Genomic DNA, 26120 nt, shown 5'->3' with positions numbered 1-26120 from the left:
TCGATTTCACACTGAACTAAACTAAATAAGTCACAGTCTATCTCACTTCTCCCTATATCTCGTCCACAAGCCTATGTGACGAGGCAACTAGGTAATTATAACAGTGATATCCAGTTTGAAGAAGGGTCTCGACCTGAAACGTCACCCATCCCTTCTCTCCAGAGTTGCTGCCTGTCCCACTGAGTTAAACCCCTGTCCCACGGTACGAGTTCATTCCAAGAGTTCTCCCGTGCTTGCCCTGATTCGAACTCGGAGATTTACGGTAATTGCCGTTCGTCGGTACTCGGGGCTCTCATGGACATTTTGCATCATGTTGAAAAATCTTCACGAGTCTTCCCGTGCTTACCTGCCGTTAGCGAGTCTTGCCGTTAGCGCTAAGAGACGTCCCCGAGCTCTGACGTACCCGCTACGTTCATTCTCCGTGCTTACCACGAGTTTGGGTTTTTTTTAAACTCGGGAGAGCTCTTGGAATGAACTCGTAAAGTGGGACGGGGCCATTACTCCGGCACTTTGTGTCTATCAGCAAGAGATGATGGGGGTTTAGAATTGTGACTCTGCGCAGCCTTGGGGAACATGAATGAACAGGTAATGCTGAATATTCTGGACTCCAGGCGGTATATTGTGTTTGTTCTACATGAAGACTATTGCTTACACGTCACATTCAGTTTGAATAAACACATTTTCCTAACATTGGACTTGGCTACCAGACACTCGACTGACCACAGGAGCTACACGTTCAGTCCACTGGGAATATCTGTATAGTCAGGACCAGCATCAAGCACCGTAGCCACTGTCGGTTGCTTCACTCGAGAGAGATGTGCCACCAACATGATGCAACCGCTCCAGTTCAATGCTTGCCTCTCCCAATATCCAGGCACTATTCTGCATCTGCAAAAGACAAGTTGAATCGTCAGGGAAACATTAAAGAACAATTTTACCCTAGTTTGTCCGTGGGTAAACACAATATTGTCTTATCTGTCCTGGGCCTCCTCCATTGTCAGAGTGAGGCCCAGCAAATTGGAGGAACAACACCTCATATTTCATTTGGGCAGCTTACACCTCAGCGGCATGAATATTGAATTCCCTAACTTCAAGTAACCATATAACAATTACAGCACGGAAACAGGCCATCTCGACCCTTCTAGTCTGTGCCGAACACGTATTCTCCCCTAGTCCCATCTACCTGCGCTCAGACCATAAACCTCCATTCCTTTCCCGTCCATATAACTATCCAATTTATTTTTAAATGATAAAAACGAACCTGCCTCCACCACCTTCACTGGAAGCTCATTCCACACAGCCACCACCCTCTGAGTAAAGAAGTTCCCCCTCATGTTACCCCTAAACTTCAGTCCCTTAATTCTCAAGTCATGTCCCCTTGTTTGAATCTTCCCTACTCTCAGTGGGAAAAGCTTATCCACGTCAACTCTGTCTATCCCTCTCATCATTTTAAAGACCTCTATCAAGTCCCCCCTTTATCTTCTGCGCTCCAAAGAATAAAGCCCTAACTTGTTCAGTTAACCCTTCCTTCCCTCTCTCTCCATCCCTCCCCCTTCCCAGTTCTCCGACTAGTCTTACTGTCTCCGGCTACATATTATCTCTGTTTGCTTTGTTGTTACTTTCTCCCAGCCAACAACAATCCATTCTCCATTTTCCCTGATCTCCATTCCCTTATTTCTGTTTTCACACCTTACACTTCCCTATCTATGTTGTTCCAGGTACCATGTATCTGTACACGGTTCGATTGTAATCATGTATTGTTTTCCCGCCTGATGGTTAGCAGGTAGCTTCGCCAACTTTCCCGCTCCCAAATAAGGGACAAATTCCCGACGGCAATTCGTTGACCGACTCGGCCGTGGCTGGGTGAATGATGAGTTGGCCCGGGTGCTGGACTGTACACCAAGCCCAGCCGGCAGACCAGCTGAGGAGTTTTGGGCCAGGTGCGATGTCGTGTGCAAAGTCCGGCGCCCCATCCAACTCATGAGCCGATAATCGGCCACGAGAAGGAGGGGTGGTGGTGGTGGCGGTAAGCGAAGGACAGCTGGCTGGGCTGCCGACCGACGGAGCCGCAGGTGAGGCGCTGCTGCTGCTGCACTCCATGGGCTGCACTACGATAGGACGGGTGAGGCGGGATCAGGTGCAGTACCGAGTAGTAGCAGTCAAGGGCAGTCCCGTGTGGGCCAAACCAATTTAGCCCAATATACGGGATGTCCCGGCTAATACGGGACAGTTGGTAATCCCATTAACATGCTACAAAACCTTTTCACTGTACCTCGGTGCACGTGACAATAAACTAAACTCAAACTCATACAGATGGTGGAATTGCAAAGGAACCAGGGTGCTTATGGAATCAGCACCAGAGGCCATACAGCATCATCTACCTTCACCACTGACAGTTGAATGAATGAATGAATTAATAGTTTAGTGGCCAAGTATTCACATACAAGGAATTTGTCTTGGTGCTCCGCCCACAAGTGACAACATGACATACAGTGACAGTTAGGAATGACACATAAATCATTAAACATTAATAATAAAACATTATCGATTAAACATGTGAATTAAATAAAATACCAGAGCAAAAGGAGGCTACAGATCTTGGTTATTGAGTAGAGCAACTACTCGTGGAAAAAATTGGGCAGATTGAGGGGAGAATTGACGAGGGTGCAGGATATCATGATGGGCCTGCAGAGGACACAGGAGAGCAGTTGTTTCTTGCAGCAGATGGTTGAAGGCGCAGGGATTCAAGGTGAAATTTAAGCCTCTGGAACGCGAGGTAGAGCTTTTATTTATTATGGAGAGCGACTCTAATCTGCAACTCACAGCCAGTGACAGTGGCTGATGCAACATCCATCAGGATTTTCAGAAATGAATTGGATGGTAATGTTAAATAATTCATAGGGTACACACTAGGTGACCTCTAGTTTCCCTCTCCCCTGACTCATGTGGTAGGAGCAGAATTAGGCCATTCGGCCCATCAAGTCTACTCTGCCTTCCAATCCTGGTTGATCCATCTCTCCTTCCTAACCCCATTCTTCTGCCTTCTCCCTATAACCTCTGTCACCCGTACTGATCAAGAATCTATCTATCTCTGCCTTAAAAATATCCACTGACTTGGCCTCCACAGCCTTCTGTGGCAAATAATTCCACAGATTCACCACCCTCTGACTAAATACATTTCTCTTCCTCTTCTTCCTGAAAGAATGCCCTTTCTTTTATTCCTTAATTCTGAGGCTGTGACTTCCAGTCCTAGACCCCCCCCCACTAGTGGAAACATCCTCTCCACATCCACTCTATCCAAGCCTTTCACTATTCTTGAGGCTAGCAGCAGCCAAGTTCTCCATGTAGGCCACAGATGTTGGTATGTGTTGTATTTTCACCCTGGGATGGATTTGGGAAGAGAGAAAGAAAAGGAAGGGCCACAATTACTTTCCCTCCATTGAATTCAATACAAATTCCGATATTTGTCATAGAAACATAGAAAATAAATGCAGGAGGAGGTCATTCGGCCCTTCGAGCCAGCACCGCCATTCATTGCGATCATGGCTGATCGTCCCCAATCAATAACCCGTGCCTGCCTTCTCCCCATATCCCTTGATTCCACTAGCCCCTAGAGCTCTGTCTAACTCTCTCTTAAATCCATCCAGTGACTTGGCCTCCACTGCCCTCTGTGGCAGGGAATTCCATAAATTCACAACTCTCTGGGTGAAAAAGTTTTTTCTCACCTCATTCTTAAATGGCCTCCCCTTTATTCTAAGACTGTGGCCCCTGGTTCTGGACTTGCCTAACATTGGGAACATTTTTCCTGCATCTAGCTTGTCCAGTCCTTTTATAATGTTATATGTTTCTATAAGATACCCCCTCATCCTTCTAAACTCATGAGAGATCTTGAGAGATAGGTAAACAGAATTAGGCCATTCGGCCCATCAAGTCTACTTCGCCATTCAATCATGGCTGATCTATCTCTCCCTCCTAACTCCATTCCCCCGACTTTTCCCCATAGACCCCAACAGCCGTACTAATCAAAAATCTATCTATCCCTGGCTTAAATATATCCACTGACTTGGCCTCCACAGCCTTCTGTGACAAAGAATTCCACAGATTCCGATATTTGTCTTCAATTAGTTGTGTTATTTTCCCCCAGAACAGTTATTAATTCTAAATGAAACAATTTTCTTTGTTAAATAAATGATTCCAGCAACTGCCAGCAAACAAAGTGTGGAGATGAAGGCCTCTATTTTCCCCACATGGGTAAGGTGGGCATTGTGCCAGCTGGGCACAGTGCCACCCACACACCCACTCTTGTTTGGTAGAATCAGCCTCGGCCAATTAGTTTAAGTTGCGCAACTTCCATCTAATGCTGCCATAGTTAATAGGGTTTCCTTTCTATCTTAAGTGAAGCTGTCAGCCTAAATTTCTAAGGACAATTTTACATGTTGCATCTGCTGGTGATGAACCAATTTTTATAACAGCAAAATAACAACGACTGCACTAGGAATTTACTCTGACTTATTAATGCAATATTTTTTTCTTAATTACACGTTAAATTTTACTGGTGTGCAGTAATGAAAGGGACACTCGGGCTAGAGATGGGGAGATGGATTGTATCCCTGACGTTGTTTCTAACACAGTTTTGCACCCCCTTTATCTTTATGTGAGGGGGTGTACGTTAACCGTGGTGCTTTGAAGGACAATCTTTAGTTTAGTTCAGTTGAGAGATACAGCGCGGAAACAGGCCTCTCGGCCCACCGGGTCCGCGCCGACCAGCGATCCCCGCACATTAACACTATCCCCACACACACACTAGGGACAATTTTTACATTTACACCGAGCCAATTAACCTACAGACCTGTACGTCTTTGGAGTGTGGGAGGAAACCGAAGATCTCGGTGAAAACCCACGGGGAGAACGTACAAACTCCACAGAGGCAGCACCTGTAATCGGGATCGAACCCGAGTCTCAAGGCACTTCATGACTGTCCTTGAAGGCGAAGACGGTGAAGGCGCTGTGCACACATCAGCCAGGCAACAGTCGCTTGTCTTGTTCTTTTGGTTTTCACTTTGAATTTCAAGTTCTTGTGTACCTTGTGTGTTGTGACTGTCGGCAGACCAATCTCCCTCTGGGGATGAATGAAGTCTTATCGTATTGCCGGGTGAAACACACCGAGTCTACTCACCAAGCAGTTGAAGTTTGAAAAGACATCAGTGCTGGGGTCTGAGCATCAGTCTTCAATGTCTGCATAGTCTGTGATGTCTGAGCTTGGGCCTGGGCCTGGGCCTGGGCCTGGGGCTGGGCCTGGGCCTGGGGCTGGGCTGAAGCCTGGGCCTGGGCCTGCCCTTGACTCGAATCGCTCCACTGACCCTCATCCTGGTTCAGCCAGCTGCCCCGGATTCCCCACTTCGACAAGTAGAACTTACAGATCTCATAGTTCATGGCAGAGTAGTAGAGAAGGTCCAACACAAGCAGAACCAGGACAAAAAAGCCATAGATCCACACTCCAACCAGTGCACTGTAGTTACTGAAACAAAAAGAGAATCACACCAGGGTGAGGATAGAAACGACACAGTTTTACATCAACAAACCACCGCCTGGAATATAATCATCCAATATATTTTTATGTGTAGGATGGAACTGCCGATGCTGGTCTAAACCGAAGATGGTGACAAAAAGATGGAGTAACTCATCGGGACAGGCAGCATCTCGGGAGAGAATGAATAGTTGACGTTTCAGGTTGAGTCCCTTCTTCAGACTCTGCCTGTCCCGCTGAGTTACTGCAGCATTTTGTGTCTACCTCCAATATATTTTAGTTTAGTTTACTATTGTTATGTGCACCGAGGTACAGTGAAAAGCTTTTGTTTGGTAAGGGAAACAAGTAGAGTAGCTATGGAAACTATGAGATTCAAAGAAGAGGAAGTACTGACACTTTTGAAAAATATAAAAGTGGATAAGTCTCCAGGTCCTGACAGGATATTCCCTAGGACATTGAGGGAAGTTAGTGTAGAAATAGCAGGGGCTATGACAGAAATATTTCAAATGTCATTAGAAACGGGAATAGTGCCGGAGGATTGGCGTACTGCGCATGTTGTTCCATTGTTTAAAAAGGGTTCTAAGCGTAAACCTAGCAGTTATAGACCTGTTAGTTTAGGGTTGTTAGTGTTGAAGACCTCCTTCGACCTCCTTCTACTATGTTGAAGACCAACTATGACTAGCTACGACTAACTTCGGGAAAATTGGACACTGAATAGTGGAGATTTAAGACGACCTCCTTCGATCTCCTTCGACCTCCCTACGACTATGATGAAGACTATCTACGACTACCTTTGACTACCCTCAATTACCTACGAGTAACATGGCGACCTACTATGACTAAACCTACGAGTAAAAAAAGTATCTATTTTTTCCATGGCAACCTTTTTTTACTCGCGGGCATTTTTTATCACGTTGAAAAAAACGCCGCGACCTAGCTGAAGCCTTGAGTACGCGGAGACCACTCTCGAGCATGAAGGAGAGTTACGGAGACCTCCTACGGCCTCGTGTCGACCATGCTGCGAGTATGAGTCAAGGACAAACTCGCCAATTACGTCGCCCAAGTGTAGGACAGCCCCTTTAGATGTTTATTTCTTCTTTTAATCTAAAACAATCTTTAATTTCCCTAGTTGATGGCTGCCATTTTATAATTGCGTTTTCAATGACCAAGGGAATCAAAATTATTTATTAAGAATTATGTGCGATATCTTTAAATGTTAGTAATTACTTCAATACTTAATTTCTAATTTATCATTCGCTAAATGCCAATTTCTAAACTTCCTCGGGCAACTCACCCATTCTTTCGGCAACACATATTGTTGAAATTTAAGACTCAAAATCACAATGCTCTAAAACTTAATATGAAATTCTGTTATATTAAGATTGCTCTTCCCCAGAGAATCCTTCATTATAAGATTACTAATTAACCCTGTCTTATTAGATAATTTCTAGATCTGAGATAACTTATTCCCGAGTTGGTTCCATAACATATTATTCAAGCTAAGTAATCCATGAACTCTTGCTCTAAGCTATTTTTTTCCAATTAAGGAAAATTGGAAAATCTATGTGAAGTTTAACATTGTGCTGAAATATTACATTATGTATTTTACACGCTTCTCTAAATCCCTGATTTATGATCATGATGAAAGGTCTCTGTAAATTACTCACACCCGTCCTCCAGCCAATTTCCTTTCTTTACCCTGGCCATGCAGATTCCTTGTCTTGGTTTTCTGAGCTGTAAACCTACATAGGTTCTCGGAGCAGAATTAGGCCATTCGGCCCATCAGGTCTACTCCGCCATTCAATCACGGCTGATCTATCTTTCCCTCTCAACCCCACTCTTCATAAGTTCATAAATTCGCAAGTGATAGGAGCAGAATTAGGCCATTCGGCCCATCAAGTCTACTCCGCCATTCAATCATGGCTGATCCATCTCTCCCTCCTAACCCCATTCGACCTGCCTTCGCCCCGTAACCCCCGACACCCGTACTAATTAAGAATCTATCTCTGCCATAAAAATATCCATTGACTTGGCCTCCATGGCCTTCTGTGGCAATGAATTCCACAGATTCACCGCCTTCTGACTAAAGAAATTCTCCTGCCTTCTCCCCATAACTTCCTCCCCATAACCCTGATCATTACCCTGCTGTTATCTCAACATCATCTGCCTTACTCTGCCTTCCGTTCCAGTTTCCCACTCCTCTGAATTAGCAGGACTTTGGAAAATGTCCTTTCATGGTAATCAGGGCAACACGGTGGCGTAGTGGTAGAGTTGCTGCCTTACAGCGCAAGGCAGCCAGGTTCGATCCTGACTACGGGTGCTTTCTGTACGGAGTTTGTACGTTCTCCCTGTGACCTGCGTGGGTTTTCTCCGGGTGTTCTGATTTCCTCCCACACGCCAAAGACGTCCAGGTTTGCAGGCTAATTGGTTTGGTAAAATTGTAAATTGTCCCCAATGCGTAGGATAGTGTTAAGTGTATGGGGATCGCTGGTCAGTGCGGACTCGGTGGGCCGAAGGGCCTGTTTCTGCCCGGTATCTCAACTGAACTAAACTGAACTGTAATCAGCGCATTAGAAAATGATGACGTTCTAATCTATTCTCACAGATTATGTTTTAGTTCAAGACGGCTTTTCGACTAAGTGACTAGATAAAATAATTCCTTGTGGGAAGATAAAATGCTGGAGTAACTCAGCGGGTCAGGCAGCTTCTCTGGAGGGAAGGAATGGGTGTCGTTTTGTGTCGAGACCCTTCTTCAAACGGGGAAATTTCCTTGTGGGAAATTGGGTCACAATTTATTTGCCTGTTCCATTGAGCCATTGGCCGTTGCAGCAGACTGCTCGTTGTGAATCAATTTTGCAGTTTAATCTGCACACAAGGAACAATAATGTCCTTCGGATTGTATGCTGAGTTTCACCATCCATAAACCTTGCCGCAGTTGACTTTACTGCTTGCTCCTGGAGTCCCCACGGACAGAGGCCAGTGGTTTATTGAAGCTGCCCGCAGTCGTGTTTTATCTTCCTCCCATTTCTATGCAGCATCACTCTGATTATCTTTCCCGTGTTCAGCAGAATTTGCCCACTGTACAATTTCCATCTACTCAGGGATTGTATTGGTGGACTGACATACTGCAAGCAATATCATGCATTGTTCACTTGTACAGAGAGAACATGCTGGTACACAGTTTAGAATCTTTATTGTATTTTTCCCTCCCTGCTGTTACTGCATAACTTTATCTATGAGGACATAGATTTTACATAAGATTCATAGAAACATGGAAAATAGTTGCAGGAGTAGGCCATTCGGCCCTTCAAGCCAGCCATTTTGGATGATCAGTCATGATCATATTGAATGGCAATACCGGCTTGAAGGGCCGAATGGCCTACTCCTGCACCTATTTTCTATGTTTCCATATTTCTGGGATGGAGTAATTATTGTTTTTACACCAGTGATTTAATTGCAATTAGTCTTAACCTATGCACATCAATAATTTGGAATATGTTCTGGTGCCAGTCTACCACAACCAGAGAGCAGCGCTGAACGACTATCTAAGGTAGACAAAAGTGCTGGAGAAACTCAGCGGGTGCAGCAGCATCTATGGAGCGAAGGAAATAGGCAACGTTTCGGCCCGAAACCCGGAAGGAAATAGGCAACGTTTCGGGCCGAAACCCTTCAGGGTTTCGGGCCGAAACGTTGCCTATTTCCTTCGCTCCATAGATGCTGCTGCACCCACTGAGTTTCTCCAGCACTTTTGTCTACCTTCGATTTTCCAGCATCTGCAGTTCCTTCTTAAACACTGAACTACTATCTACCTCCTTGGTGACCTTCGGACTATCATTGATCCGACTTTGCTGGCTTTACCTTGCACTAAACGTTATTCCCTCATCATCTATCTGTACACTGTGAATGGTTCGATTGTCCGTCTACCCGCAGAAAGACCGGCACGCCACAAAAAAGCTTTTCACTGTACCTCGGAACAAACTAAAATGAACTGAACTCGTCGAATTCTTCTTATTGTGACTCCAGTTAACACACTAATCTTCGCCTTGCCTCCCTTTCTCCTCACAGAGTGCCAGCCTAGTTATTTTCTACTCCATCGTTGAGACTCTTCTCTAGACTGAGCCTGGAATTGTCATAATGTCCATTCCCGCCACAGACGATGCCATATCCTCATCCCATATTCCTGCCTTTTCCCCCTAACCCTTGACAACCGTTCTAGTCAAGAAGTTGTCTACCTCCGCCTTAAAAATATTATCCACTGACTTGGCCTCCACAGCCCTCTGTGGCAATGAGTTCCACTGATTAACTACCACTCTGACAAGAGAAGTTCCTCCTTTCCAAAAGAAATTCTGCCAATTCTCTATCGAAATTTCCACTGATATATAGAAAACATTGAAACATAGGTGCAGGAGTAGGCCATTCGGCCCTTCGAGCCTGTACCGCCATTCAATATGATCATGGCTGATCATCCAACTCAGTATCCCATCCCTGCCTTCTCTACCATACCCCCTGATCCCTTTAGCCACAAGGGCCACATCTAACTCCCTCTTAAATATAGCCAATGAACTGGCCTCAACTACCTTCTGTGGCAGAGAATTCCACAGATTCACCACTCTCTGTGTAAAAAATGATTTTCTCATCTCAGTCCTAAAAGACTTCCCTCTTATCCTTAAACTGTGACCCCTAGTTCTGGACTTCCCCAACATCGGGAATAATCTTCCTGCATCTAGCCTGTCCAACTCCTTAAGAATTTTGTAAGTTTCTATAAGATTCTATAAGATATGAATCATTATTTGGACATGGGTATGGAACCAGAAGACTGGAAGGTCTCTAGTGTGCCTCTACTTATGAAGGCTGCAAAACAAAACCTGGGAAACTATAGACAATAAGTCCAACTTCCCTTGTAGGAAAGTTAATGCTGAGGACTCTGAAGGATAAATATATACATGGATTTGGAAATACATGGGTTGATAGCAATAGTCAGCATGGTTTTGTGCCGAACAAATTAAATTGTTTTTCTTTTGAAGAAGTAATCAAGAAGGTTCATGAGGGCAAGGCTAATTTACAGCATAGAAACAGGCCCTTCGGCCCACAGAGTCCAGTCTGCCCAACGATCACACATACATTAGTTCTATCGTACACACCAGGGATAATTTACAGAAGCCAATTAACCAACGAACCTGTGTGTCTGTGGAATGTGGGAGGAAACCAGAGCACCCGGAGAAAGGCCACGCGGTCACGAGGAGAATGTACAATGTCCATATAGATAGCGTTCACAGTCGGGATCGTATGAATCGTCCCCAGTGCGTGTCGGATAGTGTTGGTGTGCGAAGGTCGCTGGCCTGTGTGGACTCGGTGGGCCGAAGGGCCTGTTCCTGCACTGTACCTCAAAACTAAACTAAACTAAACAACTTCAAGGCCAGTGTTCACTACTTTATCTGCGACATTGGCAGAACACAGTTCCTTGTCATGAATAACTTAAACCGTGTTTTCAAATCAAGTTTCAAAGAAGCTGACAGGACTTGAGTTCATGCACACTTACTTATGGTAAAGTAAGTTTCGTAAAGTACAACTTATGCCTGGTAAGATGGTAAATTGTTCCTAGTGTGTGTGGTGTGCTGGGATCGCTGGTTGGTGCGGACTGGGTGGGCCAAAGGGCCCGTTTCCGCGCTGTATCTCGAAACTAAACCAAACACCTACTTCTTGTGTGGCATTGGCAAATCACAGGCCCTCAGCATGAATAATTGACAGTATGTTTTCAAATCGAGTTTGCAAGAAGCTGCCAGGGCTGGCGTTCTTGCGCACTTACTTATGCATGTATCCCTCGGCCTGGTCCGTCAGGTTCATCTGCATGACTGCTTGAAACTCGGTCTCGTTGCAGCAGTACTTGAAGGTCGAGCTGTTATGGTGACAACATAACATGTAGCTCTTGCCGTCCGACAGGCGTGGGCAGTGGAAGCCAAAGTGATAGCGCCCCTTGGCATCCGCATAAGGCTCACAAACGCGGAAATGTGCTGAGGTCACTGTTCAAAGAAAGCAGAGCACCCGATATTATTATTGATTTATCACTTCTCGATTATCGTTAGTAAGACCGTGGAATTCTCTGCCTCAGAGGGCGGTGGAGGCCAGTTCTCTGGATGCTTTCAAGAGAGAGCTAGATAGGGCTCTTAAAGATAGGGGAGCCAGGCGATATGGGGAGAAGGCAGGAACGGTGTACTGATTGGGGATGGACAGCCATGATCACATTGAATGGCGGTGCTGGCTCGAAGGGCCGAGTGGCCTACTCCTGCACCTATATAACCATATAACAATAACAGCACGGAAACAGGCCATCTCGGCCCTACAAGTCCGTGCCGAACAACTTTTTACCCTTAGTCCCAAATTGTCTATTGTGTATTGGCTTGGATCCGGTGGGTCACTCACGCTGTATCTCTAAACTTAACTAAACTAAACAACACAATGATTCCAACAATGGAATAAGATTCCCATTCTATTCCTAGCCCACCACTGCAGCTTTGACTTTGTCTGACGGGAAGTTTTTGTAGTTTTTAAGTTATGTACAGTTTTTGTGATATTTTCTCTTCTGAGTCTTCCGAGTGAAGTTATACCCCCCCCCCCCCCCCCCCCCCCCCCCCCCCCCCCCCGGCTTGGAATGTGAACCGAAAAATCACCTTGAGTTATCCACTGATAGGGTGTCATTTAACAACCTTGTTTATAAATTCATAGAATTTAAATGGCGTGTGGGGGCCACGGTGAGGGAGGGGGAAGAACAATGGACAATGAGGACCCGGCGTGGGGGGCTGCCGTGACGGGAGGGGGGGGGGGGGGGGGGGGGGGGACATGGAGGAGCCGGCGTACTTTGTACCTGTGTTGCTGCCCTTTATGTGGCCTCTATTTGTATACCTTGGATATCCAAGCAAAGAATTTCCCAGTGCCTAATAAAGCATTCCATCCCTCTATTATATTCTAATTATATTCTTTATGTTATGTTCTTATCACGATGTTCACTACTACAATGTCGAAGCAAGGGTTAGGAGCGGGAGATAGCTCAGCCATGATTGAATTGCAGAGTGGACTTCATGGGCCGAATGGCCTACTTCTGCTCCTATCACTCATGATTTTATGAACTGCGGATGCAGGAATCTTGTGCAGTGGGAATTTTATTTTTGTCCCAAACATCAGATATTGGTCCAAAGTTGTTTGCCTCTTGTGTTAATCACCTGCAACCAATCGCACTGGTCCCCCATGAGCGCGTCCCTCTTGGTTTATTTTTTGTAGAACTGCAGGTGCTGGTTTACCAAACAGGACACAAAGTGCTGGAGTAACTCAGGCATCGGCTCTGGAGAAAAATGGACGGGTGGCGTTTCGGGCCGAGACCCTTCTTCAGTCTGAAGAAACAGATGAGGTTCTGCGGGGAGTGGATGGGGAGGATGTGGAGGGAATATTTCCTTTACTGTGGGGTATTTGCCACTAGGGGGCATCATTACAGCATGGAAACAGGCCCTTCAGCCCACTGAGTCCATGCTGTCTATCGATTACCCGTTCACACCAGTTCTATTTTGTCCCGCTCCCTCACCCACTCCCTACACAAGGTCAATTAATTCACAGTGGCCAATTAACCTACAGACCCGGGATGTGGGAAGGAACTGGAGCTGCCGGATGAAACCCAGGTGGTCACTGGAAAAATGTGCAAACTCCACATAGACAGCACCCGAGGTCAGGATCGAACCTGGGTCTCCGGCACCGTGAGGCAGTGGCTGTACCAGCTCTGCAACAGTGCGTTCCATTTCTCCAATGTTTTGTGAGTATTATTTACGTTATGTTCTTATCACAATTTTGATTACTACAATCTAGAAACAAGGAACTGCAGAGGCTGGGATCTAGTGGAAAATACAAAGTGTTGGAGTAACTGAGTGGTGACGTTTCGGGACGGGACCCTCCCTCAGACTGAAGAACGGTACCAACCCGAAACGTCACCTATCCATGTTCTCCAGAGATGCTGCCTGAGCCGCTGAGCTACTCTAGCATTTTGTGTTCCTGTTGATTACGACAATGCAGGATGTTGACTCATGACGCGATGTTGAAGGAAACTCCGCACAGATTAGATTGCACCCAAGGTCAGGATCGAACCCGGGTCTCTGACGCTGCCAGCTGCGGTCAGCGACTCTGCCAGCTGCGCCACTGTGCCGCCACAGACACGATGGAGATAAGAAGTAATTTTGTCTCTCTGAGGGTCATGCCTGCTTGGAACCCTCCACCCCAGTCAGCTGTGGAGGTGAATGAAGTCGTTGAGTAGATTCAATGCAGAGACTGAGCTGTGTGAAGTATAAGGGAAGTGATGTGGTATGTGGATAGGGGCGGCCACGGTGGCGCAGCGGTAGAGTTGCCGCCTTACAGCGCTAGCGGCGCCTGAGACCCGGGTTCGATCCCGACTACGGGCGCTGTCTGTACGGAGTCTGTGCTGAGAGAATGGAGCAGCCGGGCTTGTACACTCTGGAGTTTAGAAGGATGAGAGAGGATCTCATTGACACATATAAGATTGTTAAGGGCTAGGACACACTAGAGGCAGGAAACATGTTCACGATGTTGGGGGAGTCCAGAACCAGGGGCCACAGTTAAAGAGTAAGCCATTTAGAATGAAGACGAGGAAACACAGAGAGTGGTGAGTCTGTGGAATCCTTTGCCTCAGAGGGCGGTGGAGGCGGGTTCTCTGGATGCTTTCAAGAGAGAGCAGCTAAATAGGGCTTTTCAAAAATAGCGGAGTCAGGGGACATGGGGAGAAGGCAGGAACGGGGTACTGACTGGGGATGATCAGCCACGATCACATTGAATTGAGTGCTGGCTCGAAGGGCCGAATGGCCTACTCTTGCACCTATTGTCTATTGTCTATTGAGTCCGTACGTTCTCCCCGTGACCTGAGTGGGGGTTTCTCCCAGACCTTCGGATCCCTTCCACACTCCAAGGACGTGCAGGTTTGAAGGATAATTGGATCGGTGTGGTGTAAAAATTCTCCCTAGTGTGTGGAGAGTAGTGTTGGTGCGCGGGGATCGCTGGTCGGCACGGACTCGATGGGCCGAAGGGGTTTGTTTCCACGTTGTATCTCTAAACTAAACTAAACTAAAGGTAGACAAAAATGCTGGATAAACTCAGCGGGTGCAGCAGCATCTATGGAGCGATGGAAATAGGCAACGTTTCGGCCCGAAACCCTTCCGGGTTTCGGCCCGAAACGTTGCCTATTTCCTTCAGGGTTTCGGCCCGAAACGTTGCCTATTTCCTTCAGGGTTTCGGCCCGAAACGTTGCCTATTCAGATTCAGATTCAGATTCAATTTTAATTGTCATTGTCAGTGTACAGTACAGAGACAACGAAATGCATTTAGCATCTCCCTGGAAGAGCGACATAGCAAACAATTTGAATAAATAATAATAAGTGTCCGGGGGGGGGGGGGGTGGTGATTGGCAGTCACCGAGGTACGTTGTTGAGTAGAGTGACAGCCGCCGGAAAGAAGCTGTTCCTCGACCTGCTGGTTCGGCAACGGAGAGACCTGTAGCGCCTCCCGGATGGTAGGAGGGTAAACAGTCCATGGTTGGGGTGAGAGCAGTCCTTGGCGATGCTGAGCGCCCTCCGCAGACAGCGCTTGCTTTGGACAGGCTCAATGGAGGGGAGCGAGGAACCGGTGATGCGTTGGGCAATTTTCACCACCCTCTGCAATGCCTTCCGGTCGGAGACAGAGCAGTTGCCATACCATACTGTGATGCTATTTCCTTCGCTCCATAGAGTTTCTCCAGCATTTTTGTCTACCTTCGATTTTCCAGCATCTGCAGTTCCTTCTTAAACTCAACTAAATGTCATTGTCTATTATTGTGGATGATCAGCCACGATCACAGCGAATGGCGGTGCTGGATGAATGGCCTACTCCTGCATCTATTGTCTATTGTCTATTGTCTAAACTAAACCAAACTAACTAAAGTGGAATGGTTGTGTTCAGACCAAGATAACACAGACCATGATTAAATGGCAGAGCAGGAACAAGGGGGAGGATTGGCCTTCTCCTGCCCCTGTTAGACTATTGCCCCATTCATCATTCAGTTGTCCTTCCATAATATTGTTCCCCAGAAGCCATTTGCTTATCGCTGGCCAGGACAAACTAATGAATCATTTATTGTGCTACGGTCTACAAGGAATACCATAAAAGCTAACGTGTCATATCTTGTCATGCAGGAGCCTTCAGAAGAAAAAAAAATCCCCTGCACAAGTATACTGCGCTTTCAAATAGAAACTTTGAAATAATGTATTTTTCACATCTCTGTGGGGAAAATGGTAAAAAATACACTGTCATAGGCAGTCATACCGCCATCCATATAAACGGGACTGAGGTGGAGCGCGTCTCCAGCTATAAATTCCTCGGAGTACATATCTCGGAGGACTTGTCCTGGTCCCTCAACACCTCCAAGCTGATCAAAAAGGCACAGCAGCGCCTTTACTTCCTTAGGAGGCTCAAGAAAGCCCACCTGTCCCCCCAGATCCTGACCAACTTTTACCGCTGTACCATAGAGAGTATCCTGACCACCTGCTTCACGGTATGGTACAGCAGCTGCACTGCTGCGGACAGGAAGGCACTACAACGGGTGGTGAAAACCACGCAGCACATCATCGATGCCCCGCTCCCTGCCATGGATGCCCTCCACCGAAAACGGTGTCTGAGACGGGCTGGGAAGATCATCAAAGACCCCTCACACCCCAACCATGGACTGTTTGCCCTCCTCCCATCAGGGAGGCGGTACAGGAGCCTCAGGTCACGTACTAGTAGGATGAGGAAAAGCTTCTATAACAACACAATCACATTGCTGAACTCGGAGTCCCGACGATAGATTTCTCTGGTCCCTCCGTCCCCTTTGTTTAATCATTCTGTATTTCCTGATTATTCTGTATCTTCCCTCTTTCTATTTTTTTTGTTTTTCTTTATGTACAACTACTACGGACTGACGCAAAACTGCATTTCGTTGCACTGATACTTGTATTTGTGCGATGACATTAAAGTTGAATTGAGTTGAATTGAATTGAAAGGTGGCATCCTAAGAAGCATCAGAATGAGGATTCTACCGAGCACAGGTCTCTTCAGAGCAGTTAAAATTCTCATTCAACGATGTTGTCAATATTCTACTCCTGACAATGATTAGTAATCTTGGCACACCTACTGCTGAGATTGTTAACAATGGCTTCCTCCAGCAGAATGTGGCATATTCATAACGAACGTTGTATGAATGTGTCACCTAATGCTGAAGCCATTGTACTTTTGTGCGTGTCTCTCAGCGCCACAGGTTTAGGAAGCGAAGCCTATTGAAAGAAGGGCCGCCAATTAATCATAATTAACACATAATTAATGCGACGGAAATTAAAGCCATTTGTAAACACACGTCATTTGCAAATGTAAAACTTATTTATTCAAAATGGGATGGCGAACACCACAAGATGGTTTAACATCTCTCCGAGAGAATATTAGATGCTATCATTGAAGACGTTAATAGCAGGTGGCGCAGCGGTAGAGTTGCTGCCTTACAGCGCCAGAGACCCGGGTTCGATCCTGACTATGGGTGCTGTCTGTACGGAGTTTGCACGTTCTCCCCATGACCTGCGTGGGTTTTCTCCGGGACTTCCAGTTTCCTCCCGCACTCCAAAGACATGCATAGAAACATAGAAAATAGGTGCAGGAGGAGGCCATTCGGCCCTTCGAGCCAGCACCGCCATTCATTGTGATCATGGCTGATCGTCCCCAATCAATAACCCGTGCCTGCCTTCTCCCCATATCCCATGACTCCACTAGCCCCTAGAGCTCTATCTAACACTCTCTTAAATCCATCCAGTGATTTGGCCTCCTCTGCCCTCTGTGGCAGGGAATTCCGCAGGTTCGGTAAAATTGTAAATTGTCCCTCGTGTGTAGGATAGTGTTAGTGTGCGGGTATTGCTAGTCGACTAAGTCTGCACCGACCAGCGATCCTCGCACATTAACACTATCCTGCACACACTAGGGACAATTTTAACTTTTACAAGAAGCCAATTGAACTACAAACCTGCACGTCTTTGGAGTGTGGAAGAAAACTGAAGATCTCGGAGAAAACCCACGCAGGCCACGGGGAGAACGTGCAAACTCCGCACAGACAACACCGGCAGTCGGGATTGAAACATGATCGTATTGAATAATGTGCACGGCTTGAGGGGCCTGATGCATCTGTGACATTCTTGTACCCTGCCCCATCTTTTATTCCAACTTATTAAAAGCACCATCCTTTCGAAAATGTTTAACTTTTTGCCAATACTGTGATAACTTTATCTTGCACTAAATGTTTGAAGGAGGGTCTCGACCCAAAACGTCACCCATTCCTTCTCTCCTGAGATGCTGACTGACCCGCTGAGTTGTCATGTATCGTCTTTTTGACTAGATAACAGGCAAACTAAGACTTTTCACTGTATCCCAATGCACATGACAATTATAAACTAAACTAACCTAAACTTTTGTGATTTGTTGACTTTGTGAGCTGTGCCCATCAGAGAGGAGGCTGAAAATATTTAGAAACATAGAAAATAGGTGCAGGAGTAGGCCATTCAGCCCTTCGAGCCAGCACCGCCATTCAATATGATCATGGCTGATCATCCAAAATCAGTAACCCCCCCCCCGTTCCTTCATTTTCCCCCATATCCTTCAATTCCGTTTATTTATTTATTCCGTTTATTTATTATAAGTTCATAATTTGCATTAAGCTTCCTACCTGCTGATGTTAGCAACAGGAAGACAACTGTTGCCACGGTAATGGACTGCGGGCAAAAGCTGATCATTTTTCAGGTTGCTTTCATCTGACTGTTAGAGAGACGTCTGCTCAACAAAGTTTGTCAAGATGGCCGACTGCCTCCCCGGCTGGTTGTCCTGTACATCACCAAGGGACACTGGAAAGAGAAAACGTTTGTGATAATATCTTAATTCCAGATTTATCTGCAAGAAAATAAGAGAGGTTAGAAAACCAGAAATTGCTGTAAGATAGTCAACAGTCCAGGCATGACCATCAGAAGAGAAACATAGAAACATAGACAATAGGTGCAGGAGTAGGCCATTCTGCCCTTTGAGCCAGCACCGCCATTCAATATGATCATGGCTGATCATTCAAAATCAGTTCCTGCTTTTTCCCCGTATCCCTTGACTCCTTTAGCCCTAAGAGCTAAATCTTAATCTCAAAAAGAAAGAAGATCTCATGATGTTAGTTTTTAGTTTTATTTTTTTTGGAGATACATAGAAACATAGAATAGAACCATAGAAATTAGGTGCAGGAGTAGGTCATTCGGCCCTTCGAGCCTGCACCGCCATTCAATATGATCATGGCTGATCATCCAACTCAGTATCCCGTACCTGCCTCTCCATACCCCCTGATCCCTTTAGCCACAAGGGCCACATCTAACACCCTCTTAAATATAGCCAATGAACTGGCCTCAACTACCCTCTGATTCCAGAGATTCACCACTCTCTGTGTGAAAAAAGTTCTTCTCATCTCGGTTTTTTAAAAGGATTTCCCCCTTATCCTTAAGCTTGACCCCTTGTCCTGGACTTCCCCAACATCGGGAACAATCTTCCTGCATCTAGCCTGTCCAACCCCTTAAGAATTTTGTAAGTTTCTATAAGATCCCCTCTTAATCTTCTAAATTCTAGAGAGTATAAACCAATAAGACAGTCCTGACATCCCAGGAATCAGTCTGGTGAACCGTCTCTGCACTCCCTCTATGGCAATAATGTCCTTCCTCAGATTTGGAGACCAAAACTGTACGCAATACTGTACGCATACAGCGCAGAAACACCGAGTCCGCGTCGACCAGCAATCGCCGCACGTTAAGACTATCCGACGCACACAAGGGACAATTTACATTTGATACCAAGCCGATTAGCTTACAAACCTGTACGTCTTTGTAGTGCGGGAGGAAACCGGAGATCCCGGAGAAAAGCCACGCAGGTCACGGGGAGAAATGACAAAACCCCCGTACAGGCAGCACCCGGGTCTCTGGCGCCGTGAGGCAGCAACTCTACCGCTGCTCCACCGTTTTTAATTCTTTAACGTCAATGCCACATTAACAACTGCTCATCTCTTTGTGCTCAAGATTCCAGCATCTACTGTATCTTGCATCTCCGCCAATCTCTCTGGCTGTTGAACTGTGAAATGCCTATTACTACTTAGCTATTTCTAATCTGTGTTAAAATCGGTGTTGTATCTATTACCAATCAGCACTTTTTTTTTGTGAATATTGAATTACACATTCGGCAACGAATTATCACACTTAAGAACCTCCCCCACGCTTGAGTTTGAACGTTAATATCTGCTGTAGACAAGACGCTGGAGAAACTCAGCGGGTGAGGCAGCATCAATGGAGCGAAGTAATAGGTGACGTTTCGGGTCGAGAACCTTCTTCAGTCTGAAGAAGGGTCTCGACCCGAAACGTCACCTATTCCTTCGCTCCATAGAGGCTGCCTCACCCGCTGAGTTTCTCCAGCATTTTTGTCTACCTTCGATTTTTCCAGCATCTGCAGTTCTTTCTTAAACATTAATATCTGCTGGCTTTCATAAGTTGAGTAGAATTCTGGTTATTAGAGGAATCGGGCAATAGTTTAGGAAAGTCGAACAGATATGAGGGGCCGAATGGCTACTTCTGGTTTCTCAGTCTGGTTTTTGGTGATGGTTAGAGTTCAGTGCGGTTTGTCGGCACTGCGCCTGTACTCGCTGGAGATTAGAAGGGTGAGGGGGACCTCATTGAAATGTACAGAATAGTGAAAGGCTTGGATAGAGTGGATGTGGAGAAGATATTTCCATTAGTGGGACAGTCTAGGACTAGAGGTCATAGCTTCAGAATTAAAGGACGTTCTTTTAAGAAAGAGATGAGGAGGAATTTCTTTAGTCAGAGGGTGATGAATCTGTGGAATTCATTGCCACAGAAGGCAGCGGAGGCCAAAGTCAGTGGATATTTTTAAGGCAGAGATAGGTAGATTCTTGATTAGTACGGGTGTCAGGGGTTATGGGGAGAAGGCAGGATAATGGGGTTAGGAGGGAGAGATAGATCAGCCATGATTGGATGGTGGAGTAGACTTGATGGGCCAAATGGTCTAATTCTACTCCTATCACTTATGATCTTATGGACATTCTTGCCTGGAGTTACAGTAGGAGACTTAAGTAGCAAATGTTGGCAACTCTTCTATGCAACACGGGGGAACGTGGCATTCCTGTTTTGTTAAATTGTTTGGCTGTCAGGTGTAGGTACGGTGACGCAGCGGTAGAGTTGCCGCCTTACAGCGCTTGCAGCGCCGGAGACCGGGTTCGATCCCGACTACGGGTGCTGTCTGTACGGAGTTTGTACGTTCTTCCCGTGGGTTTTCCCCCGAGATCTTCGGTTTCCTCCCACGCTCCAAAGATGTACAGGTTTGTCTCGGTAAATTGGCTTTGGTAGATGTAAAAATTGTCCCTAGTATGTGTAGGATATTGTTAACGTGCGGGGATCGCTGGTCGGCGCGGACCCGGTGGGCCGAAGGGCCTGTTTCCGCGCTGTAACTCTTAACGAAAACTGAACAAAAAATATATGTCACTGAGAAAACTGAGTTTGCTGTTCCCTTCGTGGGAATGAGGGTGAAATTGTTGCACTTTCGGCACTATAACAAAACCTTTTACTTTTAAATCTACTACAGTTTTACGCACTGCCAGCCAAGTTGTTCATGATGGATAAACATCATTGGATTCTATCAACAATACGCTCAAAATATGTCCCAAAAAAACTGGGTCACTTGGCAGCCGTGAACAACCAGATAAAGATTTGCTCTATTTAACAGTTTTTTGCACGGGTGGCTGTTCTGTTTGCTCACACACTAACTCAATCACAGAGTGAGATGTTGTTTTCTTGAGAAGCTGAGTTTAGTTTGGATGAGTTTAGTTGAGAGATACAGCGCAGAAACTGGCCCTTCGCCCCCCCGGGTCTGCTCCGACCAGCGTTCCCTGTACACAAAGTTTCCCGAGTACCTGCCGTTAGCGTTACGAGCCGCTGAGAGACGTCCCCGAGCTCCGACATAGCCGCTATGTACATTCTACATGCTCACCACAAGTTTGATTTTTTGTAATACTCGGGAGAGCTCTTGAATTAGCCAATTAACCTACAAACCCGCAGGTCTGTGGAGTGTGGGAGGAAACCGAAGATCTCGGAGAAAACCCACACGGTCATGAGTCAAGAGTGTTTTATTGTCATGTGTCCCAGATAGAACAATTAAATTCTTACTTGCAGCAGCACAACAGAATATGTAAACATAGTACACTGTAAACAGTATCATAAACAAGAGAGAACAAAAAGTTCAGTGTGTATATATACACACACTCACAAGTACACACACACACACACATGCATGCACACACACACACTCACAAGTACACACACACTCACAAGTACACACACACACTCACAAGTACACACACACACACATGCACGCACACACACACACACACACACTCACAAGTACACACACACACACACACACACACACACACACACACACACACACACACACACACACACACACACACACACACACACACACACACTCACACACACACACACACACACACACACACACACACACACACACACACACACACACACACACACACACACACACACACACACACACGCACACATGCACGCACACACACACATAAATATATATACACACATACTCAAAAAACAAACAATATTAGTGCAATAATAATAATAATAATAATAGTCTATTGTAGTTCAGAGTTTATTGGAGGTTGCAGTGTTTAATAGCCTGATGGCTGTAGGGAAGAAGCTGTTCCTGAACCTGGACGTTACAGTTTTCAGGCTCCTGTACCTTCTTCCCGATGGCGGGGGTGAAATGAGTGCGTGGCCAGGGTGGTGTGGGTCTCTGATGATGCTGGCTGCCTGTTTGACGCAGCGACTCCTGTAGATCCCTTCGACGGTGGGGAGGTCAGAGCCGGTGATGGACTGGGCAGTGGTCACAACCTTCTGCAGTCTTCATCGCTCCTGGGCATTCAAGTTGCCGAACCAGGCCTTGATGCAACCAGTCAGTGTGCTCTCCACTGTACACCTGCAGAATTCTCTCTGACATACCGAATCTCCAGCACAGGGAGAACGTGCAAACTCCGTACAGACAGCACCCATAGTGGGGATCTGGCGCTGCAAGCATTGTAAGGCAGCAACTCCACTGCTGTGCCTCCGTGCTGCCCAGTTACAAGCTCATATAACTGGAAACACACTGGGATATTGCTAATTAAATTATGCCATCCTTGAAACACACCAATAGTTTCGACCTCAAACTTTAGTATGGACTTCATACAATTTTAACGCTGGCAGCTTGCAACCCCCATGGTATGAATATTGATTTGTCAAGTAATCCTTGCATCCTCTCTCTCTCCATCCCTCCCCCTCCCAAGTTGTACCAGCTTCAAGGTCGTCTTGGTGAGTTTCATTGTCTGCAACCCGTTTTCACCTAGCTCACAGATAACTATGGCCTGCTTCCTTTATCATCGTTACTTTTTTGCATATCTTTCATTCATTTGTTGTATATCTCTCTACACCACCGTCTATATCCCTCGATTCCCTTTCCCCTGACTCTCAGTGTGAAGAAGGTTCTCAACCCATCCCCATTCTGCTGAGATGCTGTCTGACCCACTGATTGACTACAGTTTTTTGTGTCCTATCCTTCCTACACATGCAGCCAAACTATGCTCATTGCTAGCCTTGGAAACTGGTGACAGACACAACAAGCTGGAGTAACTCAGCGGGACAGGCAGTACCTCTGGAGAGAAGGAATGGGTAATGATTCGGGTTGAGACCCTTCTTGATATCCCACTAACATCTGGTGCTATCCAAATGGAGGACTGGACTTGTCCTGTTCGCAGTTGCTACTGGGTATTACTTCAAATGGATCCCTGCTATTCAGGGCAACACGGTGGCGCAGCGGTAGAGTTGCTGCCTTACAGCGCCGGAGTCCCGGGTTCGATCCCGACTACGGGTGCAGTCCGTACGGAGTTTGTACGTTCACCCCGCGACCTGCGTGGGTTTTCTCCGAGATCTTCGGTTTCCTCCCACACTCCTAAGACGTACAGGTTTGTCAGTTAATTGGCTTGGTATTAGTGTGAATTGTCCCTAGTGTGTGTAGGATAGTGTTAGCGAGCGGGGACCGCTGGTCGGAGCGGACACTGTGGGCCAAAGGGCCTGTTTCCGCGCTGTATCTCTAAACTAAACTAAACTAAAAGTAAAAACTAACAACAATACAATTAAAATTGGCCAACCACATCGAAGAATTCTCTTGCGAAATATCATTCCAAACTTTTAGGAGCTTGTAATATATAAATTGGAATTGCTCGAAAGCTGAATTAATACAAACAAATTAATAAAAGTAAATAGTAATTTAATATTGCCTGCAAACTATAACATATGAACCTATAACCTCATTGAAACATGCAGAATAATGAAAGGTTGGAAATAGTGGATGTGGAGAGGATGTTTCCACTGGTGGGAGAGTCTAGGACTAGAGGTCACAGCCTCAGAATTAAAGGACGTTCCTTTAGGAAGGAGATGAGGAGAAATCTCTTTAGTCAGTGGGTGGTGAATCTGTGGAATTCTTTGCCACAAAGGTCTGTGGAGGCCAAGTCAGTGGATATATTGAAAGCAGAGATAGATAGATTTTCGATCAGTATGGGTGTCAGAGGTTATGGGGTGAAGGCAGAATGGGGTTGGGAGGGAGAGATAGAACAGCCATGATTGAATGGCGGAGTAGAGTCGATGGGCCGAATGGCCTAATTCTACTCCCATTACATAACCATATGATTGAAGGCAGAGTCAGTGAGAACAATTTCTGGAATGCGACCACTAACTGTACTCTTGAGGTTGGCAAATACTGATAGTTTCGCTGTCACTTTAACTGTAAAATCCAGGCAATCTCACTGCATTGTGCAGCACAGCGAGATATATTTCCTAAAACCTAGTATATAATCAAGAGTAAACTCTCAACAATTTACACTGATTACACTGGCAATTAGGTTTATTTCTTGGAGATCTGCAGGAAGTCTGAAGAAGGGTCTCGACTCGAAATGTCACCCATTCCTTCACTCCAGCGATGCTGCCTGTCCTGCTGAGTTACTCCAGCTTTTTGGGTCTATCTACAGGTATTCTTCAACTGTTTCTCTGTTCCTGCAGGAAGGAACTCCAGATGCTGGTTTAAACCGAAGAGAGGCACAAAATGCTGGCGTAACTCAGCGGGACAGGCAGCATCTCTGGTGAGAAGGAATGGGTCTCGACCTGAAACGTCACCCATTCCTTCTCTCCAGTGATGGTGCCAGTCCCAATTTGTTTCTCTTGCGACTTTGCTGATGTAATTTTGAGTTTCAGCTGTAAACCTGTCTGCCAGCTGATTGTTCGAATGTATCTCACTTCAGATGACCAGGCCTAATGTGATGTCCTTCACGTGAGTGGGTGGGGGAGTCAAATGTAGGCCAGTTAATATGAAAATGGGAGCTCCCTAAAACATCATAGGTGGCTTAGCGGAAGAGCTACTGCCTTAAGGGCCTGTCCCACTTACGCGACTTATTTGGCGACAGCAGGCGCCCGTCATAGGTCCCCGAAGATTTTCATCATGTTGAAAATTCAGCGGCGACCAGAAAGACGTTACGACTCTTTGGGTGACTAGGAGACGACTCACGACCATACAGACGACACCTTGGCGACATGTCGCGGGGTGAAACCTGTACGGTCGTGAGTAGTCGCCCAAAGAGTCGTACCTTGTTCTGCTCGCCGCTGGATTCTCAACATGTTGACAAATTAGTAGTGACCAGAATTTTGACGCCATGGAGAGCAGCGAGAATTCTCGTGCCGTAGGTGCAGTGGTAGTGGGTCGCCAGGAGGTCGTAGGTTGTCGTAGGTTGTCGCCGGTGCTGACCGATGAAATTCATTGGCTCATTGGGAAAAAAAACGCAACCAGCCGTTTTCAAAACCGAGGATAACCGTCTGGTAATGTTAATGTTAATGTTCGCCGAGCTTCATAGTTGTGTATCTCTGGCTTCTTAAAAGTTGTTCCAACTCCTTCTCCCCCCTTCTCCCCCCCTACTCCTCCCCCTACTCCATTCCCCTCTTTTCAAGGACTTAAGGGACCCTTCCCGTACACTGTAGTTTCACTGCCTTAATTACAGCTCCAACCTTCCTGTTCATCGCGGTGTGTGTCTGTATCACATTGGCTTTGCACCGTGTGAATTTCACTCAGACAGCGCTCCCCGCGCTTTGCCCTGTCCCCCGCCTGTATAGCGGGCTGGTGAAGGAAGCGGTGTGTGTGTGTGTGTGTGTGTGTGTGTGTGTGTGTGTGTGTGTGTGTGTGTGTGTGTGTGTGTGTGTGTGTGTGTGTGTGTGTGTGTGTGTGTGTGTGTGTGTGTGTGTGTGTGTGTGTGTGTGTGTTCCACTCTGACAGTCGCCGGCAGTCACCTGAAAACAGTCGCCTGAAAAATCGTCTAAGTGGGACAGGCCCATAAACTACATAATGAACAAGAAGTAAA

The 26120-nt window shown here is 46.3% G+C and overlaps 1 protein-coding gene across 2 annotated transcripts in view; it reads right to left on the bottom strand.

Annotated features, from left to right (window-relative positions):
- Window positions 1-857: 857 nt before the first annotated feature.
- LOC129706165 (protein shisa-like-1) overlaps window positions 858-26120 on the bottom strand; it is a 94882-nt gene continuing 69619 nt past the window's right edge. Inside the window, exons 2-5 of one of the 2 annotated variants that reach the window (XM_055650207.1) lie at window positions 18291-18465; window positions 11334-11547; window positions 5177-5518; window positions 858-888 (exon numbers count right to left, since the gene is read on the bottom strand). In XM_055650207.1, coding sequence (XP_055506182.1) covers window position 888; window positions 5177-5518; window positions 11334-11547; window positions 18291-18357 — 624 coding nt within the window. In that variant the 5' untranslated portion in view covers window positions 18358-18465 and the 3' untranslated portion in view covers window positions 858-887. Of the gene's footprint in view, window positions 889-5172; window positions 5519-11333; window positions 11548-18290; window positions 18466-26120 lie in introns of those variants that run through there. The other variant, XM_055650206.1, reaches the window with a different exon arrangement.

Source organism: Leucoraja erinacea, chromosome 19 (genome assembly GCF_028641065.1).
Source record: "Leucoraja erinacea ecotype New England chromosome 19, Leri_hhj_1, whole genome shotgun sequence".
NCBI classification, from domain to species: domain Eukaryota; kingdom Metazoa; phylum Chordata; class Chondrichthyes; order Rajiformes; family Rajidae; genus Leucoraja; species Leucoraja erinaceus.
The sequence above is the reverse complement of the archived record's forward strand: the minus strand, read 5'-3'. Positions and strand labels throughout refer to the sequence as shown.